General features: G+C 31.8%; 5 protein-coding genes across 6 annotated transcripts; 1 reads left to right on the top strand and 4 right to left on the bottom strand.

Annotated features, from left to right (window-relative positions):
* Positions 1 to 2,246: 2,246 nt before the first annotated feature.
* LOC111712468 (adenylate kinase isoenzyme 1) lies at positions 2,247 to 6,774 on the bottom strand. Its single transcript, XM_023487079.1, has 4 exons — positions 6,711 to 6,774; positions 5,685 to 5,754; positions 5,361 to 5,415; positions 2,247 to 2,463 (listed from the first exon to the last, which is right to left on the bottom strand). The coding sequence occupies exons 1-4, from the start codon at positions 6,711 to 6,713 to the stop codon at positions 2,262 to 2,264; spliced, it is 330 nt and encodes a 109-aa protein (XP_023342847.1). The 5' UTR covers positions 6,714 to 6,774; the 3' UTR covers positions 2,247 to 2,261.
* Positions 6,775 to 7,847: 1,073 nt separating this feature from the next.
* On the bottom strand, positions 7,848 to 11,050 carry LOC111712476 (cell wall protein DAN4). Its single transcript, XM_023487089.1, has 5 exons — positions 10,991 to 11,050; positions 9,639 to 9,694; positions 9,299 to 9,363; positions 9,035 to 9,103; positions 7,848 to 8,742 (listed from the first exon to the last, which is right to left on the bottom strand). Exons 1-5 carry the CDS (start codon positions 11,006 to 11,008, stop codon positions 7,913 to 7,915), a joined length of 1,038 nt encoding a protein of 345 aa, XP_023342857.1. The 5' UTR covers positions 11,009 to 11,050; the 3' UTR covers positions 7,848 to 7,912.
* Positions 11,051 to 11,393: 343 nt separating this feature from the next.
* On the bottom strand, positions 11,394 to 13,420 carry LOC111712477 (uncharacterized). Its single transcript, XM_023487090.1, has 4 exons — positions 13,388 to 13,420; positions 13,032 to 13,075; positions 12,619 to 12,686; positions 11,394 to 11,966 (listed from the first exon to the last, which is right to left on the bottom strand). The coding sequence occupies exons 1-4, from the start codon at positions 13,403 to 13,405 to the stop codon at positions 11,500 to 11,502; spliced, it is 597 nt and encodes a 198-aa protein (XP_023342858.1). The 5' UTR covers positions 13,406 to 13,420; the 3' UTR covers positions 11,394 to 11,499.
* Positions 13,421 to 18,570: 5,150 nt separating this feature from the next.
* LOC111712462 (uncharacterized) lies at positions 18,571 to 20,859 on the top strand. 2 transcript variants are annotated; one of them, XM_023487074.1, is made up of 4 exons: positions 18,571 to 18,647; positions 18,908 to 18,972; positions 19,853 to 19,950; positions 20,355 to 20,859. In XM_023487074.1, the coding sequence occupies exons 1-4, from the start codon at positions 18,630 to 18,632 to the stop codon at positions 20,840 to 20,842; spliced, it is 669 nt and encodes a 222-aa protein (XP_023342842.1). In that variant the 5' UTR covers positions 18,571 to 18,629; the 3' UTR covers positions 20,843 to 20,859. The 2 variants fall into 2 exon arrangements, with proteins under 2 accessions (XP_023342842.1, XP_023342843.1); XM_023487075.1 differs by having other exon boundaries at positions 18,590 to 18,647; positions 18,914 to 18,972.
* A 1,922-nt stretch (positions 20,860 to 22,781) lies between these two features.
* LOC111712464 (uncharacterized) lies at positions 22,782 to 24,290 on the bottom strand. The gene is made up of 5 exons (XM_023487077.1): positions 24,232 to 24,290; positions 23,996 to 24,048; positions 23,445 to 23,533; positions 22,978 to 23,255; positions 22,782 to 22,911 (listed from the first exon to the last, which is right to left on the bottom strand). The coding sequence occupies exons 1-5, from the start codon at positions 24,247 to 24,249 to the stop codon at positions 22,858 to 22,860; spliced, it is 492 nt and encodes a 163-aa protein (XP_023342845.1). The 5' UTR covers positions 24,250 to 24,290; the 3' UTR covers positions 22,782 to 22,857.
* Between the last annotated feature and the right edge of the window lie 1,453 nt (positions 24,291 to 25,743).

Genomic DNA, 25,743 nt, shown 5'->3' with positions numbered 1-25,743 from the left:
TGACATTGCAAAGATTGCAATGCATGATTGTCAATCTGTAAAAAATTATATCAATGTTTTCATTTAAAAAAATTGATCATTTTTTATTTTGGTTTCTCTAAAGAAGCAGTTTGCGCATTTCCAGTGCAGGAAAACATATTAAAAACGACAATATCTTCTACTTTATGGATCAGAGGTCTCAAGGCCGGGTAAATCGGGCATTGTCATCTTTGCACGGAGGGTCACTTGAAATTACGCTTTCAGTCTCTTTAAATATTCAGGTTTATTTTTGATAAAAGTTTAAAGACAGACCTTGAAGGGAATATCGAAAATATTTAGATTATTACAAAACGAAAGTCCATTATATATCTTGACAGTGTAATATAATCTACATGATAAAACAAGCCATTCAAATATATGTTCCTTCTGGTCGGCCAAACGGATGAACCGAATGGGCTGAAATTTTTTTTTGTGTACACTCATGGGTAGTTAGGGACAAAGGCAAAAAATAAGTTTTTTTTTCATAATTTGTTAAAGAAAAATTTTCCAAATTTTTTTTTCAAATTTTTTTATTTTTTTTTTTATTTCCACCAGTAAAATCTATAACTGTGACGTTGGAAGAGCAAGAAAAATAATTTCGCCGGGTCAAAAAATGTTATAATTTTTATATTTTTATCTTCATCATCCCTCGTTTTTCCTTAAGATCTGACATCCATCCCACTTCTTTAATCTGCCACCATCTCCTGGCTTTACCTCAAGATCTGCCATTATCCCCTTCTTAAGCCCCAAGATTTGGCATCCTCCCCTCGTATTGCCTCAAGATCTGCCACCCTCCCCTCCTTTAACCTAAAGATCTGCCATCATCCCTTCCTTTAACTTTAAGATCTGCCAGCTACCCCTCATTTAACCTAAAGATCTGCCATCCTCCCTTCGTTTGACCTTCCTAGCTTTAACACAATAAACAATAAACATATGTACAAGAGAGATGTAAACATAAGTATTGTATTTAATATTCATACATTATCTTGCTTAACTGCTATACTATCAATTGATTAAATTATGATGATGTTAATTATGCTCAGATTTCAGAAGAGAGTTCAAACGAGTTTCTTATGTCTAAAGGTTCACAACAGGATCAAACTATAATCTAAGTAAAAAGTACAAATACAAAGTGTCAACTATTAATCATTTAAACTCCATTATACAACCTATTGATGTATTTGTAAAGCTATTGTTTATATTTTTATTTTTGTCATTATACAACTTACAACAATCGCTTTTAAATCATAATTCTTGATATTTCAATCTTAGTCGTTGAAAGCAGAAAAAATATTTAAATTCTAGCTTGAATAATATTATTATTCTATATTCTCTATATTCTCTATAGTCTCTAATCATTTTCTATTAACGGAAAATATTATTTTCACTAAATTTTGCTTTTATTTTGTTTCTGTGAGAGTAAACATATAAGAATTAGAAGCAAAATCCTAGAGAAAGCATTTCTGTAAAATGTAAAATCTTGTGGATTCTTCTAGAGTTAAAGATTAACCTTTGAAATGTAAAAGTTTAAACGAGGCACTTTTGATTTTATGTTAGTCACGCACCTCTGCCCCTTCAGTAAAAGTAAATTCAACCTATATGAAGCATAAAGTCTGACCCCGTCAACCTTGTTGCACCGGCTAGTCCTGTCTATAGAGTTAGGTACAGTAAAAATAGCTTTTGTCCGATCACTCTCTTTTTTAGCACTATCACCCTGAGCTTTCTTGAATTTTAAGAAATAGTGATCCAAAGGTATTTTTTGATGAACTGACCTTCAGAAATTGGACTATCAACATGTACTACAATTCATTTACTCTTCAACCTTTCTCTAGGGGTGGGTGTGGACCCCCCCCCCCGTCTTTAAAAGACAAGACATGCAAACGGAATGTCAAAGAAGAAAAAATCATCACATAACAACCATAATGTCAGCGAGAATCTTCGACATTCGTAAATTAGAAAACAAGACCTTCAAGATTTTAAAAATTTGGAAAAATCTGATATAGAACGAAGGATCCAACAAACGGCCACTTTAACCAACATGAGACAAATCATTTTTAACCCAAGAACGTGCCCACACAGCCCTGACCAAAGCTGATTAAATAGTTCGTTTCTTAGGACCAGCAAGCAGTGACTATCGATCCCAATTTAACCAGATACACAAATAGTTTTTGCTTTTTTCTCTTTTGTACTTTTTTGTCGGCGGTGCGTTTTAAATAAAAATTAAAAATGACAACTCTATACTTTTAAGATTTGTTAAAATATAGACTAAAACGCGAAGTATTCAAATTGAAGATAACGAACGCATGGGTAGCCCAAGGTGAACCAAAATTACTCACAGTTGGCACCAGCTCCCCCAGCTCCATCATCCTGAACAGCTGAAGTCCTCGTCTAGACCCAGAGAGAACATCATTCCGTAGTAGATCCCCACTGGAGAAATGACTAAACCTATCAAAGAAAAAAAATTATATTTTTTGGAATGTCGAACAAATGAATGTCAATTGTTACGTGAGCAATTCACAACGGTACCCTAACATATCATCTTGATTTGCCTTGAAATCTCAGAGTCATGTTTGCAAAGAACTCAATTGAAAGAAAACAAAGCTTTAATCCCAACTCTGATAATAAAGTAAAACATTATTTTCCTTTTTTCTTAAATAGTTGTTTTTAAAACAATTTGATGAGGTCGAAAATATGTTTGACTATAAACGTTGTTTCTTTTGAATGTTTTCCTTTTACAATACTTTCAGCTTTTAAGACTTCAATTCATAAATCTTTGCAACCCGGTTTCATAGACCTTAGTTAATTCAAATAATGTTGGCAAAGCTCAATTTCTTTAAAACTTAATACACTCAGTCACACCTACCCCGACCCCCCCCCCTCGTTCCCTATCCTATAACACCTGCCCCCCCCATCGTTCCCTATCCTCTAATTCTCTTTCAAATATTTCAATATTTCAAAACTGGCTTTCCATACAATAGCTAACATTCCATCCCTCTGTGTGACCTTGTTATTTTGCAGTTTTACTTGATATTTCTCACGTATTCTTTAATAATACTTCTCACCACTAAACTCAGGAGTAACCCGATATATATTTTCTCATAGAATATCTCTCCATTAAACCCCACTAATTCTTCAATTAGAGTACTGCAAATCTTTGCAGTTCACACCAAATGGTTAGTTTGAATTGTAGTATAGATGGTATTAAGTCATTAGATATTGTATGTCAAAACTTATCATAGAAATTATGCTTTGTATATCAAATACAGTGCTATAGCACAAAACATAAATTTCCATGATGATGCTCCTTTACTTTATATCTATAATTGTAAGATGAAAATATAAAATAAAAAATTTTGTGGTTTATTCAATGCATTTCTGGAGTTTTTGACGGGGAGGATCTTTGATACAATGTGTTGTCGACTAGACAACTGGTGTCATTTTCAAAACATTTTTAGTTTCTTCTTGTAACAAACAAACAATAATCAAAAATTGAAATATTTTCCTGTTTCAAATGGTACTTTTCTACAAAAATAGATAAATATTTAGAGTTACAGTTTAAAACCTGTATCTGACCGACCAATGGCCATTCACTTCACCTAACCGAATACAAATTTACAATAAATTAGTTTAACCGTTTAAATATCAACCCACCCACCCCAAAAAAAATAAAAGAAGATAATTATGGAGCACGCACTAAACATATCATCCCTAAACATATCACAACGAAACATATCAAATCAAAACATATCTTCTTCAAAACATATCAAACTACTAAACATCAAACTATAAAACATATCAAAACATATCAAAACGAAACATATAAAAAAAACATATCAAATCAAAACATATAAAAAAAAACATATCAAATCAAAACATATCAAAACAAAACATATCAAATCAAAACATATCAAAACAAAACATATCAAAACAAAACATATCAAATCAAAACATATCAAAACAAAACATATCAAAACAAAACATATCAAAACAAAACATATCAAACTACAAAACATATCAAAACAAAACATATCAAACTACAAAACATATCAAAACAAAACATATCAAAACAAAACATATCAAAAAACAACATATCAAAACACAACATATCAAAACAAAAGATATCAAAACAAAACATATCAAAACAAAACATATCTTCTACTGAACATATCAGCACATAGCATCACATGTCAAAACAAAACAGATCAAACTACAAAACATATCATAATACAAAACATATCATGATACAAAACATATCAAAGACAAAACATATTAATATATATGCTTATTAAAAACTAATTTTTTAGATTATTGGAGAAAAAATAATTATTTTTATAACTTATGAACCTGGAAAAGACCCCTCTGCAAAAATTAGGAGCAAAGATGCTTATACATTACTTCCTTCGCACTTCTCATAAAACTGTTTTGAAAATTTTTTTTAAAAATTCCCTTATTTTCTTTTCACCAAGTCGAAAATTTATAAAAATGTTAATGAAAAATTCAAATTTTGCAATTAACTACAATTCAATTTGAGAATAGAGTTAGAACATCTATAAAATTTTCTCGTCTCATACTGCTTTTGCAATAAATTACAATTCAAGATTATAATTTAAATTATTACTTGAATAGTTGCAATATAAGTTTTGTATTTTCATATGTTTTGTTTACAAATTGATAAACATTGATAAGTTTTGTTTTTGATATGTTTTGTATTTTGAAATGTTTTGGTGTTGATATGTTTTGTATTTTGAAATGTTTTGTTGTTGATATGTTTTGTATTTTGAAATGTTTTGTTGTTGATATGTTTTGGTGTTGATATGTTTTGTATTTTGAAATGTTTTGTTGTTGATATGTTTTGTTGTTGATATGTTTTGTATTTTGAAATGTTTTGTTGTTAATATGTTTTGTATTTTGAAATGTTTTGTTGTTAATATGTTTTGTATTTTGAAATGTTTTGTATTTATATGTTTTGTATTTTGAAATGTTTTGTTGTTAATATGTTTTGTATTTTGAAATGTTTTGTATTTGATATGTTTTGTTGTTGATATGTTTTGTTGTTGATATGTTTTGTATTTTGAAAAGTTTTGTTGTTGATATGTTTTGTTGTTAATATGTTTTGTTGTTGATATGTTTTGTTGTTAATATGTTTTGTTGTTGATAAGTTTTGTATTTTGAAATGTTTTTTTTTCTTATGTTTTTTAATATGTTTAGTTTTGATTTTTTTTTTATATGTTTAGTAGATGGATATTTTCTGTTTGATATGTTTTGATTTGATATGTTTTGTTGTTATTGTTTAGTGATGATGCGTTTTGTATTTGCTAAATATGTGCTCCAAAATTACGTACCCAGTTTTAGCTCCAACATTGGTGCACTGTGTCCCTTTCCCAGACCCTGGTCCTCCTGTAATATTTTAATTGTATAATTAACCATCAGATTTGAACTGATCACTTGACTCAAACTCGACTTATCTGGGCCATATATCTTCCAACCTGTTTACCTTTGATGTTATATCGTAAAGGAATATGTGCACCTGCAGTATGGAAACTGTACAAAAAATCGCCGTTTTACACTCTGATATATATTCTATTCTCTTTGGGCTTAATGTTTTGAATTAAAATCTCATAAATCACACCTTTTAAAACTTTTAAAAATATCTATTTTTAACCGACCTAGTACCCAGTAGATTGGAAGGTTTGCACTCTTTAAGGAGGCAACATTAATCTCTTTCCTCTCAATCTCCTGAATTAAAAAGTTATAAAAAAACATCTTAATCTCCTCTTTATGGAGGCAACATTAATATCTTTCCTTTCAATCTCCTGAATTAAAAAGCTATAATAAAACACATCTTAATCTCCTCTTTAAGGAGGCGACATTAACTCTTTCCACTCAATCTCCTGAATTAAAAATCTATAATAAAACACATCTTAATCTCCTCTTTAAAGAGGCAACATTAATCTCTTTCCTTTCAATCTCCTGAATTAAGAAGCTACAATAAAAAACATCTTAATCTCTGCTCTTTATGGAGGCAACATTAATCTCTTTCCTCTCAATCTCCTAAATTAAAAAGTTATAATAAAAAACATCTTAATCTCCTCTTTATGGAGGCAACATTAACCTATTTCCTCTCAATCTCCTGAATTAAAAAGCTGTAATAAAAGCATCTTAATCTCCTCTTTATGGAGGCAACATTAATCTCTTTCCTCTCAATCTCCTGAATTAAAAAGTTAATTTCCTTTTTCAAGAGGAAATTTTAATATCTTTCCTCCTTTATGGAAAACAAGCCTCATTTAATCTGGAGATTAAGAAAAAGAGAGGATCTAACATTGATCTCGATATCCACGATTCTAAAGTTTTCAGCTCTAGTCATAAATAAAGTTAAGGTTTATTAGTGCTAAATTTTTATTTTTTTCTTGCTTGTCAGTAGAAGAAAGAAGAATTTAAAAACTTAATTCAAGAATGTTTAAATTCAAATATGTGTTCTATTCAAATGCTTCAAATATCTTCAATGTTTACAGTACTGATTTATATTCAGAAAAAGTAACTGCACTTTAGTTTAAATAGAATTTAGTGTTTATGATGATCCAAATCTCAAAAAGTAAATAAAGTAATTGTGTTATTTCCTCATTTTGTTGTTTTAAACCATCAGACTGCAAACATATAAGTTTAAAAAGTTAAGTCGTCAATATTTCCTTTACCATCTTTCTAGTCCTGTGTTGACCCTGCTATTAGTTGCACTAAACTCCAGGTCAGGTCTATATATTCAGGACAACAACAGTAATCTCAAGCTTTCTACAAGAAAAACATAAAGATAAAAATGCGTACTTTAAACAGACTTTCATTATAATTTCTTGTGCAGTTCCATACACGATTCTCAACTATTAAACCTTCATATGATCAACAATGCGGGAGATATCTTCGTTTTGCTAAGGTACCGTTCACATTACACCAGAAGCATGTCAATTTATGTCACATTACTTGTATAATATTAGAAATCAAAACAAAAAATTTATTCTCAAAGCTCTTAAGTGAGCAGAGTTATGACTGCAAACATGTAAGTTTTTTCTTAACAAAAACAGACTTTAAAATTGATGTTTTCATGATTTAAACATTACAATTGATGTTTTCATGATTTAAACTTTAAAGTTGATGTTTTCATGATTTAAACTTTAAAGTTGATATTTTCATGATATAAACTTTAAAGTTAATGTTTTCATGAATTAAACTTTAAAGTTGATGTTTTAATGTTTTAAACTTTAAAGTTGATATTTTCATGATTCAAACATTAAAGATGATATTTTTATGATATAAACTTTAAAGTTAATGTTTTCATGAATTAAACTTTAAAGTTGATGTTTTCATGATTTAAACTTTAAAGTTGATCTTTAAAGTTAATGTTTTCATGAATTAAACTTTAAAGTTGATGTTTTAATGTTTTAAACTTTAAAGTTGATATTTTCATGATTCAAACATTAAAGATGATATTTTTATGATATAAACTTTAAAGTTAATGTTTTCATGAATTAAACTTTAAAGTTGATGTTTTTATGATTTAAACTTTAAAGTTGATATTTTCATGATTTAAACTTTAAAGTTAATGTTTTCATGATTTAAACTTTAAAGTTGATGTTTTCATGATTCAAACTTTTAAGATGATATTTTCATGATATAAACTTTAAAGTTAATGTTTTCATGAATTAAACTTTAAAGTTGATGTGTTTTCATGATTTAAACTTTAAAGTTGATGTTTTCATGATTTAAACTTTAAAGTTGATGTTTTCATGATTTAAACTTTAAAGTTGATGTTTTCATGATTTGCAAGACAATGAGAGGTATAAGCAACCAAAATGGATATTTATTTCAATTTAAACTATTCCACATGTGATGTAGACAATTGCATTTACCAATTCAGATGTTCAGGTTCATTAGATTCAGGTGCATTTATTTCAGAATTATCTTCAGTTTCAGGTTTGCTGTAATCTTCTTCGGGGAATAAACTTTCGTGTAACTTTGGCAATAACAGTTCAGCAAACTCATTCTCATGTGGTCTATCATTCCAGCCAGAATCCATTGTTGTCGGGGCTTCAGTCTCTTTCCAGCCTGATGTAGTAGTGGTAGTAGTAGTTGTTGTTGTTGTTGTGGTTTTTGTAGTTGTTGTTGTTGTTGTTGTTGTTGTTGTTGTCGTCGTTGTCTTTGTTGTTGTTGTTGTTGATGCTGTTGTTGTCGATCTTGATGTCCATCCTGTTGTTGTTGTTGTTGTAGTTGATTGTGTTGTAGTTGTAGTTGTAGTTGTTGTTGTTGTTGTACTTGCAGTTGTTGATACTCTTGATGACCATCCTGATGTAGTTGTTGATTTTGTTGTAGTTGTTGATGTTGTTGTACATGTTGTTGTAGATACTCTTGATGTCCATCCTGTGTTGGATGTTGAAGATGATGATACTATTTCAGGTGAAATTCTTGTAGTTTTCCTGATTACCCGGACCTCCCAGTCAGCAGAGGAGTTCGAATCCAATCGGATTATATAACTAGGTTTTACTGGTTTAACTTTGCTCTCTCCTGGTTGCACCAAAGTAATCTTTTCATTCACAGGCTCTGTTTCAGTCAGGCGTTCATATTTCCGTACAATCTCCTTTGGATTGAGAAAGTTAAGATCCTCCATAGGATTGTATCCTCTCAGCTGTTGAAAGCATGGTCTCAGATTAAAGATGGCGGACCAAAACCGGCACGGATCTGTAATAATTTTTAAATGAAATACTTTTACAATGTTTGGAACTAATTCATATTCCTTGGCTCAAACTAAATTTTTATAATATTTCAAATTATGAATTCTGTGAAAAAGTGGAAGTTTAAAAAGTGCAAAATTTTTAAAGTTATAAAGTTCAAATTGTCTAATCTCTAATCTGTTTAACCTCATAATCTAAACCTTTGATATTTCAAGCTTTGATTATTTGATTTTACAGAATTCATAGGTTGTGCTTTAATCCAATAAAATAACTTATCAAGAAGTGCATATTTTTTTTACCTTGTTGTACAATTGGTATTTGATACTCGTGTACAGTTTCATAAACTTGTTTTTGTCCCGGAGAAGGCTCTGTAAAAACAAAATATTATTAGACTTCATGTAAATATAGATAAATATACAAAAATCGTCTGTTGATATGTTTGGTATGTTGGTATGTTATGTGATTAATAAACGTCAATTTTAAACAATATTTGATCAGTTTTATAAAAATAATTTTCTAAAAAACAATAAATTTTCAATTTATTTTATTGTTTTTTGCCAAACCTTCATCTTCATCAGAATTTTGATCTGATCTATTCAACTCCTTCCAACCCGCAGATCTTTTTTCCCTGAAACATTGTCATACAGTGTAACCCATTAAACTGCGGAATAGAAAGACGACGGAATAGCAGCAGTTTTGCAGTGTAAACAATATATATTTTATCAGTTTGGGATTTTTTTTTGAAGACTCAAAATTCTTTAACTATAATGATTGAGATATCCTTGTTGCTCTATCTGCAAACTGATAATTTACAATAGTGGTTTTCTGTATAATTGATTTATTCAACATTATACAAGGTAAAAAAAATCTCTTAATTTCTCAAAAATGTAACAAGATATTTACCTGGAAACTTCATTTACTTTTTCAACAAACCTTCCACCAGAACATCCAGCTATCAGCTAAAATTAAAATCTATTTTAAGAATTTTTAGTATAATGGTCCATTAGGTTTTTTTTTGTCCCATTTAAAAGTATTATTTATGTAAATCATTTTATATCAATTTGTACATTGTGGGTTCAAAATAATCTAAATCTGAATAATAAAGCTCCTCTCTCGATCATGTTTATCTATACATTTAGATGTTAGCTATAGCTGGCCAAAAGGCTGGACCAAAGGGAACCCATGGATACCGGATACTAACATAGGCTAAAAACCTTAGCTATAATTAAAATAATAATTAGTTAAGTTCATTGTTAAAAACCAAGAAAAATATTCATTCTGGAATATATGGTGGCTTTATATACAATAATAATTAATGCAGCTGAGAAAATGATAGAAATGGACAGAATTTATCCGTTTTCGTGAATGCAATGTAATTTTTGTGACGCGAGTATGTACAGGGAGTCCGAATTAACATGGGAATTCAGTGATGAATTCGATATCGTCTTTGTTATGAATTAGCATTGCAATACCTAATTTCAAAAGCCATAATATTAATATGTCTGCTAGAGTTAATTTTGATTTTATTTATATATAATGTAGTTTTTTCTCTTGAACTGCTGCCTCGTCAATACTTGAATATAAATTTATCCCCAATCTTGGCAAGAAAAAACGAAAAAATGTATCCGTAAAATAGATTTCTTCTTAATTAATTTACAAATGTATGTACACGATAATATCGTAAAATAGTTTTTTGTTTAATCCACATAAACAATGTTGTAAACATAATATAACCTCGATACAAAAATAAATATCTAGATCTTAAAAAATAATTTTATGAAAACGGTAAATGGCTGTAAAGATGTGTCTATATAATGCCTTCGGAAGATGAACAGTGAAGACAGACAAGTTTACTCTGTTTGTATACTGTAATTTATTTGTACAACCGTATGCAGTCAAAACATAAACAAACAAATTGTAAACAGTAACCTTAGCAGACGAAAATCTTACGGATTACAGCTTTCTCAGTAGGTCAATATCAAATCAAAAACATCTTTTTCGAGCAAGATCGATTGACATTTCAGTGTAAACTAAACTGATCTATAGATGTTCATAATGTTACAAAATTCAACAATAGTTATGAAACAACTTTATTTTAACTTAAAGAGAATGTAATTGAAATTTCATGTGCCCCACCATTAAGAATAGAGAATGGCCAAAACAACAGTCCTCGTTAAACTTTTTTCTGACCAATGACGTGGAAATATCGTCGTTTATTGAGCTTTAAACGTTTTTAATGAAAATGAAGAACCTACCAGTACTATGAGAAGCATATTTAGTGTTGCTGTGATACTGTCTTGCTCACCACTGACTTAAATCCATCAGTTCTCTCTCATCATATATATTCAATATTAATAATCTAATTTAATTAGATGCATAAGAAATGTCACAACACAGTCTCTGTTGTCATCAAAATCTAATTGTTTCGAAGAAAAAATGTGTAATTGTATATTATTCTGAATCTCCCTGATTATAATTGTCATGGTTAAAGAGATATAAATAAAGTTTATTATTACCGTGAAGGATAGCATGAAAGCTATTGATACTTCTACTGTAGATATTAAAACATACGCTTTAGCTGGGTCATTAAAATTTGTCTGGCAGAAATTGAATAATCGCCTTGAAACTTACTTAATTTGAGGAGTTTTAAGGATTTAGTTAAAAATACTTGTTTTTTATTCAATTTTAGGAAATTATCACAACAAAACTTTCAAGAACATGTCAGAAATCAGATAACAAATTTGATTTACTCAATATTGTTTTATTACATCAAATAATCAGAGCCATTCCCCCCGTTTATTCCAGTTATATTGTGTACTAAGATATATTCAATAGCTTTCTTGAATTCGTTGCTTTCTCCAGGTTTTGAATGTTTTTTGTTTTTGCCATTTTTATTTTTGTGTTCTTTTCTTTCATGCCATGCCGCTTTTTTTGTTGTTGTTGTTCTCTCCTTCCAAACTGTCGTTGGTTCAGTTTCCATCCATGTTGAAGAAGTTGTTGGTTCAGTTTCCATCCATGTCGAGGTTGTTGTCCAGCTTGGAGAACTTTCTTCAGATGCTTCCCAGCTAGACTCTGGTTCAGTCTCAATCACATGTTTGTATTTTCTAACCACCCTCCTCAAAGGCTCCTGGTAAGACAGGATATGAATCAAATCCTCCTTTAACGTCTCCCGACGCAGATGTTCAATGCAGGGTTTCTTGTTGAATAAGGTGGCTAATTCACTGCAGGGATCTAAAAAATATTTAATCGTTAAACTGTTTTATAGGCAAACGGCATAAATATTAGTCTTACAAATTTTTATGAAAAAATGATTGAGCGCCTCAAACTCTAACTTTCTAATCTGTATATCTTTCCAAAACTATGATATATTATGATATATTATAATGCTAAACTATGATATATTATGATGTTGCACAATCAACGAATCAAAGTTTGTTTAAACAAATGGTTTAACCCATATATTAATTAAAATAACGGACATGACACTAGATGTCGTCTTTTCAACATCCAGGGGGTTTTCGTTAACAATAACCCTGGGGCAGAAGCACAAAGGAGTTCTGCGCAGGCAGCACACGCTTTCTCTCTGTCTTGTAATTCGACTCTGCGTGCGCGGAACTCCTTTGGACTTCTGAAAACTGCAGAGGACTTTAAACAATAAACATGAAACACAGCAATAGCAGTTTATAAGCTGATTTTCATCCTCGAATTGATTGCTAAAATTGAAAAGATTGCTAAAATGTCACCTTAATATCTATATAAAAATTCGAAATTTAGTTTTCTTCAAAAATTGATGTTTTTTAATCAAATAATCAATTAAAATAATTCCACGGGCAATGCCGGTCACTTCAGCTAGTTCCATAATATAATGGGTCAGCTTGTTTACCTGAGTTCCAGGTGTCTGAGACCACAAATTCTTCAGAACTCTCGCCCCACGTGGCAGACTCATCTTCCCTGATAAATGGAGATGTCATTTCTTAAAATCTAAAAGCCAGATTTACTACAGGTCCCTTTCTTAAATAACAATTAAAGCTTTTTATTGTTCATCTGCAAGTCGCCTTTTCCCACCATTCTTAAACTTTCGCGAATGTATATTGGCGCATTTTCAATAAAAAAGTTTTCCGGTGATATCCCTAATTGAAAATGGTGAATGTGGATTCTCTTTAGAATTGATTTTCATCTAGGTTTAATCTAATTCAAGTTTAAATATAATGCTAATTATCATACACAACTTACTTTTTATCTAGGCTTAATCTAATACTAGTTTAAATATAATGCTAATTCTCATATACAACTTACTTTTCCTGCTGAACCACCTTCCCCATGGTGCACCCGGCAACTAACTAAAATAATCAACTTAAAATAGTAGAATTAAAAATCCAGTCATTAAATTGTTAGTTTAAAAAATATATCAAATTATGTACTTTAATTATATCTATCTATCTATCTATCTAAAAAAAATTTTTTTAAGTGTCAATTATAGATATTTGGATGATTTCTTAAAGTGTCTATAGATATTCGGATGATTTCTCAAAGTGTCTATAGATATTTGGATAATTTATTAAAGTGTCTATAGATATTTGGATAATTTATTAAAGTGTTTATAGATATTAGGATGATTTCTTAAAGTGTTTATTAAAATCTTAGATTCCTACCAAAATGATGAAAAGCATGTTTTAACTTTACAATGCTTTAACTTGTACTGATTCAAACTGGGCTGTAATGTTTATATACATTTTAATAAAGTATCAAAGAAAAATAATTATGCAAATCAAAGATAACGCTTTATTACCATGATAATTTTAATGACCAGAAAAAGTTTTGATTGCTATTTTTGATCTAACTGAAATGGAAATAGAAAATTACATAATTTCCTTCAAAGATATTTAAAATTTTATTAGGAATTATTTCTAATGTAAACTTTGAAGCTACAATCCAGGTTTGTAAAAAGCAATTATTCTTATCATTAATTGGGCACTAATGTAAATATAATGTTATAAAGGAATTCATTCTTTCCCACAAACTCTGATACACAAGCATAGGGATAAGAAACTTTGAGTTTGTTGCACTGACTCAATTTCTATACAAAATCTTTTATAGACTCAATTCCTATATAACATATTGCTTATGTAAGACTGAAGACTGGGGTTACAATCACACCTCCCCCCCCCCCCCCCTGCTGTACCTTGGAACATTTTATTCTTTTTTGTCAAAATTTATATATCTTTATTGAGATAATTAATTAATCATTTCTTAAATTTAGTACAACTTGGGGACCCTTAAGTTAGAGTTTAGAGATGAGTAGGGTTTAATGTTAGAGATGAGTGAGGTTCAGGTTAGATATATGTAGGTTTCAGTCTAGAGATGGGAGGGTTTACATTAGAGATGAGTAGGGTTTAAGTTAAAGATGAGAAGGGTTCAGGTTAGAGATGAGTAGATTTCAGGTAAGAGAGGAGTAGGGTTCAGGTTAGAGATGAGTAGGGTTCAGGTTAGAGATAAATAAGGTTCAGATTAGAGATGAGTAGGCTTCAGGTTAGAGATATATAAGATAAGATAAGATAAGATATAGTTCATTGCTAAAAATACACATACAAGTTATAATGTTACAGGCAAAAAATCTGCAACTATTTTTAAATTGTTTACCTTCTTTATGCAATTCTAGAAATTAGGTGGAGATTAGCTATTTGCTGATATTATCCCCACCTAATGATTATTAAAACGTTTACAATTTCATGAATAATACTAGGTTTTGAAAGTTTACAATAAGTCAGGGATTACTAGTTAAATTTAAAGAGACCGAGGTGCAGCATAACAAACTAATTGAATTTTCAGTTTTAAGTTTAGTACCTTTAACAGAATAAGATTAAGCATATACAAAAATCTACACAGTTCTATATTCATTTTTTGCAAGAATAACAAAAGGTTTTATTGCACTTTGAGTTGCAGGCGTCAGATAACATTTTAATTAAACTTTTTTTTTAAATACCTAACAAGGCACTTCTTTTTAAATCAAGTGGCAGTTTATTCCATCTCTTAAAAAGTGCATGTAAGGGAAGATCTTCTAATGAGCCTGTATTTAAAGTGTCAATTTGATTGTTATGAGATCTTTCAAAATTTCCAAATAAGGTTTAGATTAGAGATCAGTAGGGTTTAGGTTAGAGATGAGTAGGGTTCAGGTTAGAGATGAATAAGGTTAAGATTAGAGGTGAGTAGGGTTTAGGTTAGAGATGAGTATGGTTCAGGTTAGAGATGCATAAGGTTCAGATTAGAGATGAGTAGGGTTCAGGTTAGAGATGAATAAGGTTCAGACTAGAGAGGAATAGGGTTCAGGTTAGAGATGAGTAGGGTTCAGGTTAGAGATGAGTAAGGTTCAGATTAGAGATGAGTAGGGTTAAGGTTAGATATGAGTAGGGTTCAGGTTAGAGATGAGTAGGGTTCAGGTTAGAGATGAGTAGGGTTCAGGTTAGAGATAAATAAGGTTCAGATTACAGATGAGTAGGGTTTAGGTTAGAGATGAGTAGGGTTCAGGTTAGAGATGAATAAGGTTCAGATTAGAGATGAGTAGGGTTCAGGTTAGAAATTAGTGTAGTTCAGGTTAGAAAGGAGTAGGGTTCAGATTAGAGATTAGTATAGTTCAGGATAGAGAGGAGTAGGGTACAGATTAGATAGAAGTAGGGTTCTGGTTAGAGATTAGAAGGGTTCAGTTTAGAGATTAGAAGGGTTCAAGTTAGAGATGAGTAGGGTTTAGGTTTGAGATGAGTAGAGTTCAGGATAGACAGAAGTAGGGTTCAGGTAAGAGAGGAGTAGGGTTAAGGTTAAAGAGGAGTAGAGTTCATGGTAGGATTATTAGGTTTCAGGTTAGAGAGGGTTAAGGTTCAGGTTAGAGATGACTAAGGTTTAGGTTAGAGATGAGTAAACTTCATTTTAGTTCTTATTCTACACACTTTAGTTATAACTCTACACTTTTGTTCTTATTATGCACATTCTAGTACTGATTCCACACATTCTAGATCTAATTCTACACATTCTAGTTCTAATTCTACACATTTTAGTTATAATTTTACACATTTTAGTTCTAATTCTACACATTTTAGTTCTAGTTGTTAACTATTTTGATGAAATTCAAAAAATATTTAGTGTTGGAAAATATATTATATTTGAGAAAAAATGTTTTGGATCAATTACCACACATTAAAAAAGGAGATTAATTTCATACAGATCAAATTCTATAGCATGGAATTCAATGATGAAAATTACAATCTTAATTTCTGTTTATTTCTTTCTAAAGAATTGAATTGTCTGTAAGTGTCTTTATTGTCTGAAGTTTAAATTTAGTTGACACATTGATAAACTTCAAATGATAAATCAATTTATTAATAAAAAAATTCTTAATAGACCAAGCTTATATTTGCTTGATTCACTTTTAAAAGAGAAAACAAAGACAGAAACAGTTGTATAGTAACGCAGTCTGGGGATCGTCATCAGGAGAATAAGTCACTTTAGTTTCTAAACAGGTTGTCAGAGATGGCTACCGTGATACCCAGAGAAGTACTGGAACAACTGGGAAAGTTTTGTAACGATATAAATGGTAGCTTGGCGGCCGGGCTTGCAGGTCAAGGCGATGCAGGATTGAAAGAAAGTGAGAAGCTTCCCTTGGCACCCCCGCATCTAATCCTGGGCTCAACAGATGAGACTACCGCAACAAGTTCATGGACAGTCATAGGATCCCACGCGAGACAGAGTCGTGCTTTGAGGCGCTTAGCACACGCCGCTTTGGCGGATAGCAATAAGACGAGGATTTAGATAACGACTAACTATATTTTTAAATATAAAGTTACAAAGTAGAAAATATATATATATGACGTGGCTTCTAGAAAACTCCCCTATTCTTCTCCCTGCCGCGAAAGGTTCTTCCTAGGAAAGACGACTTTCATAGCTGCCACACCGCGTTCATTGCGAAGCGCGAGGGTTTGCTGAACAAGAAATTCAAGAGTCTGGGTAAGGATGACGCTTGCAAGGGAATGAAGGTTACAGCTGCATTCACAGCCATCCACTCAGGTCTCTGCGGGTATTTTGAGCTGGACCCGAAGGAGATCATAGTTCACGGTGATGGGAGTGTCATGTTCAAGGGGAAACATGCAGTTCAAGTGCCTCCAGGCTATACCTCTGAAGTCGATACCTCTGATCCCTTGTTTCCTTTGGCTGGGGTGGTGGGTAGGGAATGGAGGACCTATTATGGGGTCGACCGACACACTCAGGACACAAGGGACATGCTTCAGGCCGAGATGGATGAGGCAATGAAGACAGCTATCCAGTCTCAGCAAACCAACAGGTGGCTAATTACATACTGTACGAACGAAATGGTCAGCAAGGCACTGACCCTTATGGTCGCGGCTAAGTTCAAATGGTATACGACCAACCACCACGTCGGCCAGGGACATGCAACTAACTTTATCACAAAGATAGCAGGAACCATATGTCAATTCATGCAGACGAATGAGAGCTCCATTTCTGAGACTGCAAGAAGCACTGTGTGGGAGATTGGCCATTGGGTCAGTACACATCTGTGTATGAATTTAATGGCCATGAAGACCCGGATTCGAGTATCTGCCCATCCTAGTGGGAGTGCAGTGGGGTCGGCCATCCTGGCCGACGACATGAAAATTAGGTGCGACGCAGCGCCGGCTGGGATGGCCAAGGCTGCGCTGCTACATTCGGTCATAAAGCTACACCGCAAAAACATGTTGTGGTTGGTTGCCCCACAGTTCGACCAGGTTCTAGACTGCGTGTACGAATATCAACGGTTCCTTAACGACTTGAGGACAGCCAAGCAGACTAGAACTGTTGACCCGAGGATGTGGAATCACAAAGGGAGGATGTACCTAACGGGAAAGCCGGACAAACATAGGATCATGGATCTCCTTGTTCCGCTGGGAGTAATAGGATCGTTCCTATTCCACAAATGCCCGAGCAGCACCATGACTGCATCACCGCTGATATCCGCAAGGAATAGGAACAATCGGATGGAAGCCAGATACCAAAACCACCATGGGTTTTCTGCTGAATTCGACGAACTCTACAGGGTCACGAAGGACAAGGTACTGGAAGTAACCAAGGAAGTCAAGGACCTAATAGGAGCTAGCGACACAGCCCTTGCAATCAACAAGGAAGACTACGTTAACATGATGCAGATGTTTAATGTGGACCCGGGTGAGTCATCACGGAAGTTTGATCATGCTGTTAGGTCTCTTGGAGGAGGGCCTGGCGGTCGCTGTTCTGGACAGAAGAGAAGGAGGGATGATGATTCTCCTTCAGGCAGATCCAGAAAGAGATTCACAATGAGCACTCCACCTCCTCTACCCTCGGATCTCGAAGAGGAGTCGGACGATCATGACGACAGGAGGGAGGGTGACGACTCAACGATGGAGGAGCCCAGACCTGGCCCATCTTCTGGCCCTACCCAATGAGCAGCTCTATGAACCAGGAGTAGGCTGGGCAACTACCAATATAACCACATTTAGAAGTAAACCATCGATCTCAGCATTTGTTATGTATATATATGTACCAATACAGTTATCTATACCAAAATTTTAAATAATGTACCTAGTCTTGTTAAGTCATTTATCAGTATGAGCTGTGATCCGGATTTCTGTAATAAAAAAAAAAGAGAATAATAATAAAAAATTCACCATGCATTGCTAATTTAAATGCTTAATGCATTATTATGAAATCATGCCAAATATTTACAAGTTTATCTAGTCTTTATGGTGTCATGAGCAATTCAAATTTGTTTAATGATCTGTGAAAATTCTGGAGTACTACTTAAGAGGTGTTAAACTGACAAGATACTAAGTAGTTGGAAGTTAGCAGTGGTATAATCATTTTTTATCTGACATCATGTTTTTCTTCTTGTTGGTAGGTTAACAAAATAGTATTTTTATATTTTGCAAAAGATATTGATTGGGTGTATATTCTCTTAAAATTGACATTTTTGCAGAATTGAACTTTTATTCATGAAAAAGGAGAAAAAAGGGTGATAAGATCTGACTCATCAAAAAATCGATTTTTAAATTTTATACCGCTGAATTAGTGGTTGGGTTAAGAAACATTATCGAAGGCATATAAGTAATCACTTTCAGTTTTAAGAAAAGAAGAAACATCATCTATGTTCTTAGTTTCAGTTGGTAGCAAGCTTTGTCTCCTTGAGTTTTGGAATACAGGATAATGAGCCTTCTTTATGGTAAAACTCGCACTTGGCCAACTTCTAACACAAATGGGCACAAACTAAAAGACTGAGTTTTTAGGATTCTGTCCTGTATCGAGAGTAAAAGTTTGATATCAAAAACTATAACCAACATTTTATTAAGCCTCTCGAGGACAACAATTCCCAATTTAAAAATGTTCTGCAAATCAAAATGATTAATAAAGGTGTTCTTTCTGTATCCGGTTTCAAAGTCAGGTTTACGATTATCGAACATGACATGAATTTTAATTATTGATGATCATGGTTTCAAGACAAAACCCACTTTTTAGAGCATAATCCACTTATTAGAATATAGTTCACTTTCATAACTTACAAAATAAGTCACTGAAAGTTAAAATTATCTTATGAAAACGAAATATTTCTTATATCTTAGTTTATTCATTGTATTTATTAAATAAGAGAATTAAGTTGATTTAATTACCTACATTTTGAACAAACAACTTCCTGCATTACTAGTTAAATATTACGTTTATGTTGCCTTGTTTTGTTCCAAAAGTGCATAAAATCTTGAAGAAATTTTCTGAAAACCAGGATGTGTCCTGAAATTGAAAATGAGACATGAGCTGAATTGTGTTCGAAAATTAAATCAAATATCATCAAAAAATAAACATGACATTTTTATTCCAATATATAGTTTTAGCCATATTTTTAAAAAAATGTATGGTGTAGTTTAGATCCACTTAGCTTGAATTTAAAGGTATTAACCCTAAAGATACATTTACAGACTTGGCTTATTTGCAGCACTCATTTTTAGTTTTGAAAATAATTTCCCCTGTATTTAGAGTCGCAATTATAATATGTAATGAGTTTTTGATTAATATTAACATCTTTGTGTAATTCATATTTCATATCCAAGGGAAAATAATAACATTGAACCAAGATGGGAAGATAACAGCACAAAAGACAATGCTGCTGAAGAAGTACATGTGCTCCCTGAGATACAGATCAATAAAGGTATGTAGTTTTTTAGTAAGTTTTAGTTTTCATTTCTCTGGCTAAAACATTACATAAGGTTTTCATGTCGCCTACCAAGTTCTGGTTTTTTTAAAACAATTTTTTGAATTTTTCAAAATTTTAACAGATTCAATCTTTTTGGACAGTTACAAAGAAAATTATGTATATTCTAAAAATTTTAGTTTTTTTAAGCTTTGTGTAGTTTTTTAGAGATATTGAGCTCACTGTACACATTGTAACTGGAAATGCTCTTAGGCACATCTATTTTCAAAAATCGGTCTTTTGTGAACATCTTAATGTCCACATATAGAACTATATTACATTAAGTTTTGAGAATTTTCAAAAAGTGTTGGTGAATTTCTTTGCATAACTGAGTATCTAAATAATCAAAAAATTACTTGTAGAAATCCAAAAACAAGACAACCGGCTTGAACATCAACAAACCAAGAAGAAAAGTGTGTATACGTGTAAATGTGTAACAATTTATCCAAACAAGAACAAGAGTAAGACTGGAAGATCAAATCTGAGAAAAGTAAATTCTAATCAGAGATCCCCAAGAAGAATCCAATCTAATCCTTATGCAACGTTGCAAACTCCTACAGCTACTTGGACAGATATGGATGAAGCAGGGTTTCTGGAGATCGAGAGGAAAGATGGGCAAGAGAAAGTATCTGAAAAGATTGATGAAGATACAACCCCTCCTTCCATTACTTCAAATAGAACTGACTATTTTGATTGGTTTGGTATACTAGGTCTTTTTCATAAAATTGTCCTCAGCCAGGCTGATTTATTTTCAAATAATTTGAATGGAACAGAACTTGGATCTGGGAGTTCTAATATCTCTTCCTCCAGTCAGATTAATTCTATTGGAGAATTACATAATAGTACTTGAGAGTTCTTATAGAAATGGATACTGACAAGTATTTTAACTTTTTATTTCATTGAAATATACAAATTACTGTTTTAAGGTTTTGCAGCCCCCCAGATTTCAATACTTTATATCCTTCTCATCCTTATTATTCTTCATATTCTGTACTCTTCCTTTTCATTCTTCTTATTCTTTTTATCCTTCTCATCCTTCTCATTCTGTGTTCATCATTTTCATCCTGTTTTTCTTAACTGTCTCATACTTCGCAGCAAAATTCCTTTGCCCACTTCCAATATCAGTTTGCTTTTTTTATATAATTTTCCTTTCAATTAAAATCTTAATTTTTTTTTACATTTCTGCTTACAAACATCCAGGCCCGTAACCAGGATTTTTCTAAGGGGGGTGCAAACATTTTTTTAGGTTTTTTTTAAAAGCACTGTTAGGTTTGTTTTTATGGTGGTATATGGTTTTCTTTATTACATTGTCAATGTACCCTATAAAGACAAACCTTTTTAACAAGTGTATTTAAGCTTTTAAAAGTTACAGTTTAGTGTCTGAAACTTTTCAGTTTACATATACAATATACATAAAAAATTAATGAATGGTACTTTAGCTTAATTAAGGAAAAAATTCATTATTTAAAATCAAGGCTTCTTGTCCCTCGGCCTCATCATGATATTATGAAGATGAATAAAAAATATAATTTCTAATATTTTGTTCAAAAGAGTTTATTTATTGACATTGAGACATTGAGACATTCTTAGTGAATTTTTGAGTACTCAAAAAACCCTTCTACTTTGACTAAAAATGACAAATGTAAACCTAGGCTTAAACAACTATTTAATGACTATGAGTAAATCAAGATTTTGTGTTATATTTAATTAACAGAGTGTACTGATCAGCTGTTAGTTAGCCTGCGACAGCTGTGGATCACACAAACACACACACCCACTTTTAATGAGTGACACACAATCTATATATAAATTTAGCTTGTCTGTCTGTTTGTATCTAATAAACGTCAAAACTGCTAAACTGATCCAGCCCAAATTTTTTGTGAGACATCATGTGACCACAGCGAAGGTTTATGAATGATAAAAATTTTAAAAAATGTGTTTTAAAGGTTTTCAATTTTGTAAAAAAATTTAAATTCTTGTAAATCCGCGAATTTTTTTTTGAAAATCTGCAAAATTGTTTTCTTCTTTGTTTTGAAATGTAAAGAAAAAGAACATGTTCAGAATTTAAATAGAAGAAGCGCCCTAAAGCCTAGAAAGAAGGGCACGAAGGGCCTTGAATTTCTAGTAAGATTATAATTTGGTTTGGGAAGGGAATCAACTCTTGTTTGAGCTATATTATTGGTAACTAGATTTTAGAAAATTATGAGAAACAATTTATTTTATATGGGACCGGGTGGGGGCGGGGGTGCAAATTCGTTATTGCCCCCCCCCCCCCTTGGTTATGGGCCTGCAAACATCAGTTTTTAAATAATTAACTATGAGAAACAAAAACTGTGGTTAATTTTCAAATCATCATTTAAATAGAAAAATAAAAATGTCGAAAGACTGAATAAATGCTTTATAAAAGTAATAACAGTTCTCAGTTAAGATCTAAATGCACTGTCAATTTCTCTAACCATTAATAAATGGATTGAAAAAAGATTAATTATACCCTAGCTTGATATTTCAGACTTCAGATATTGGGATTTATAGAAAATTAGAGTTTGCGCACAGAATTATTTTCTCAGCTTGAAAAAATTGCTGACTATCTGAAATGTTGTATTTACAGCTATGTCTGAGAGACTTGTGCATTTCAGCAGTAAAAACAATAGAAGAAAATCATCAAAATAATACTTCTCAACGTTCATTGGTGCATTTAACGGGTTAACCTTTCTTGAGTTATACTTAGTCATTATCATTAAATTGCTGCACATTTTTCATAGCTCTCTTTTCTAGCTTTTAATGTGGAATAAAATCAAATATACTTTATTTAAGTTTAGTACAAGCTATTCATGAGATGCTGAATTTATTGAAAGATTAAGTCCACTAAAATACACCTCTGGGGATTTCCCCGCCCAGCACCAGTGCTTGAGGAAGTAACTATAAATAATAAAATGGAAGTATTCTTATTAAATAATATTAATTAGATAACATAGTAAAGGTTACCCCAAGAAGTCCTCCTAAGTCGAAATAATCATCTCCAACTGGTGCAGAATTCCCATGCTCCTCTTTCATTCCATTTTCTGACAGTTCTGCTCCTAAAGTCTTTTCCTCAGTCATGGTAGCAGTTTTTAGTGATTCTGCAGAATCAGATGCTACCCAATTTGAGGAGCTCTTTTTGGTCTTGTTCTTGCAAGGTTTAGTGTCAGTAACACATTTACACTTTCTTACTGTTTTCACCCTGGGTTTTGATTCTTCAACCCAAGATGTTTCCTCATGTGAAACTAAAAATATGCTTTTGATAACAACATTGAAAAATGTTAATGATAAAGTATAGTTTTTCCCAATAGCTTAAAAAATATATTTTAAACCATCAAAAATGTCCCTTGTTTGTCCCAATGGATAATGAGATATTGTCTTAGTTATAATAATATAGTAGAGAAACACAATTATGATACATAATGATGCTATACCACTCTCCCATGATGCGGAGGGCTCATCTTCTTCTTCACTGTCAAAGTCTACTTGATTAGATTCTTCCCATCTAGGTTCAGAGTCTTCCCTGAGAAATCACAGGATTATAGTCTCTGACCTATGAATTATAAAGTTGTTTATTAAAGTTATGCAATTAAAGTCATTACCTTGCAATATATCTCTATCTTTAAATAGCTTTATTTAATGGTACAATTTTAAATATGAAGTCAAAACTCTTGTGTATATTTGTTTTATATCTGGCTATATCCCCAATAAGTACTTAAAATTTAAGTTGAGTCCATTATTTCAGTAATCCTTACAGTGAATGATACCTGCAGGAGGAATTTTCAGAGGTATTCAATTAATGTGTAGGTTTAAAGGAGTAGATTTGTAAGACTGGAATCTGCACTCATGTGTATTAAAGTGGATGAAATCCACTAAAAGAAACAAAAGAATACCCAATACATGTACTGAAGGAGTATGAAAGACAGAGGTCAGCAGGGATTAATGAGACAGAGCGGGCAAACATGAAATCACCCTAGTTTATTACCATGAAGAAGACACATCATCGTAAACCGATCTGGAAGAACAGCATGCTACAAGCTGAAAAGTATTAGTTTCAAAATCAAACGGACAGATTACATTCAAGTACTTTGAATTCAGTAGATTTAGTATTAAATTACAGTTATGTTGCAATAGTTTTCTAATAATCTCCAACCCATCTGTAACTGAAGAGCATTAATCATAAATATAGCATAAATCATTCTTGTATAATTCCGAACTTACTAATAAGATAAAAAGCATGGTTGGTCTGAAGTAAAGACTGGCTTACAACTGCTTGAATCAAGCTTGTTCTTAATTGATTTAAAGTATTCAATAAATGTTAGTAACAACTGGTAAAAAGTTTAATGTGCTTTAGCTGGAGTACTTTGTGTTCTTATTATTCTTATTCTACAAGATTCAAAGATGCATAATTTACTCAGTAATAAATTGATTAATTACCACAAAGAATATTAGATGTATGTTCTGAATTAGAACTTCAAACAACTGACAAATAAGCATAGAATGTAATAATTGGAAGAGAATTAGTCTAAAAATATGATGTCTAATAGAGGGATTTTTCACCCCTTATTTAATACACTTGATTTACTAAATTTTGATCAAACTTAGGATCAACACTACAGGGGACATTATTAGGTCCAAAACTAACACTTTCTTATTTCTAACACTGAATGTTAGAAACTGGCATGAATTAAAGGATTAGGTGGTTTCATTTCTAACTCAGAATGAATTGAAAGATTGGGTTTTTAAGATCCCAGGCTCCCTACCCTTATTATCAAGAGTAAAAGTCAATTTTAGAAATTATAACCAGCCTTTTATTAAACAAGAAGAGGACAACAATTCCCAATCTTAGACTATTTTCTGAAATCAAGTACTAGTTTTAGATCTTAAGCTACTAAAAAAAATGACTATTTTTGAATAAGAACAAGGACTTATTAAAGTTGTTAACATTTTGTCATTAATGATTATTCCAGTGGAATAATAAACCTCCAGGATATATATCTGAAACAAGTGGAATAATAAACCTCCAGGATATATATCTGAAACAAGTGGAATAATAAACCTCCAGGATATATATCTGAAACAAGTGGAATAATAAACCTCCAGGATATATATCTGAAACAAGTGGAATAATAAACCTCCAGGATATATATCTGAAACAAGTGGAATAATAAACCTCCAAGATATATATCTGAAACAAGTGGAATAATAAACCTCCAGGATATATATCTGAAACAAGTGAAATTAAAAACTCTAGGATATATATCTGAAACAAGTGAAATTAAAAACTCTAGGATATATATCTGAAACAAGTGAAATTAAAAACTTTAGGATATATATCTGAAACAAGTGAAATTAAAAACTCTAGGATATATATCTGAAACAAGTGAAATTAAAAACTCTAGAATATATATATGAAACAAGTGAAATTAAAAACTCTAGGATGGATATCTTAAAGCAAAATGTCATTTGTCCTACACATCATTTATCCTATACATCGTTTGTCCTACAGTAAAGAGAAAAAACATCGTTTTTCTTACACTTCATTTGTCGTAGACATCATTTGTCCTATTCATCATTTGTCCTTTACATCTTTTTTCCTTCAGTAAGAGGAAAACATCATTTGTCCTACACATCATTTGTTTTGCAGTAAATAGAAAACGTTTTTTGTCCTAACTTTATTTGTTCTACAGAGAGAGGAAAATAAAATAAAATTAAGTTAAACAAGGTTCATAT

This window comes from Eurytemora carolleeae, unplaced genomic scaffold (assembly GCF_000591075.1).
Source record: "Eurytemora carolleeae unplaced genomic scaffold, Eaff_2.0 scaffold1150, whole genome shotgun sequence".
Taxonomy (NCBI): domain Eukaryota; kingdom Metazoa; phylum Arthropoda; class Copepoda; order Calanoida; family Temoridae; genus Eurytemora; species Eurytemora carolleeae.
This window is presented reverse-complemented; position numbering and strand designations above follow the sequence as displayed.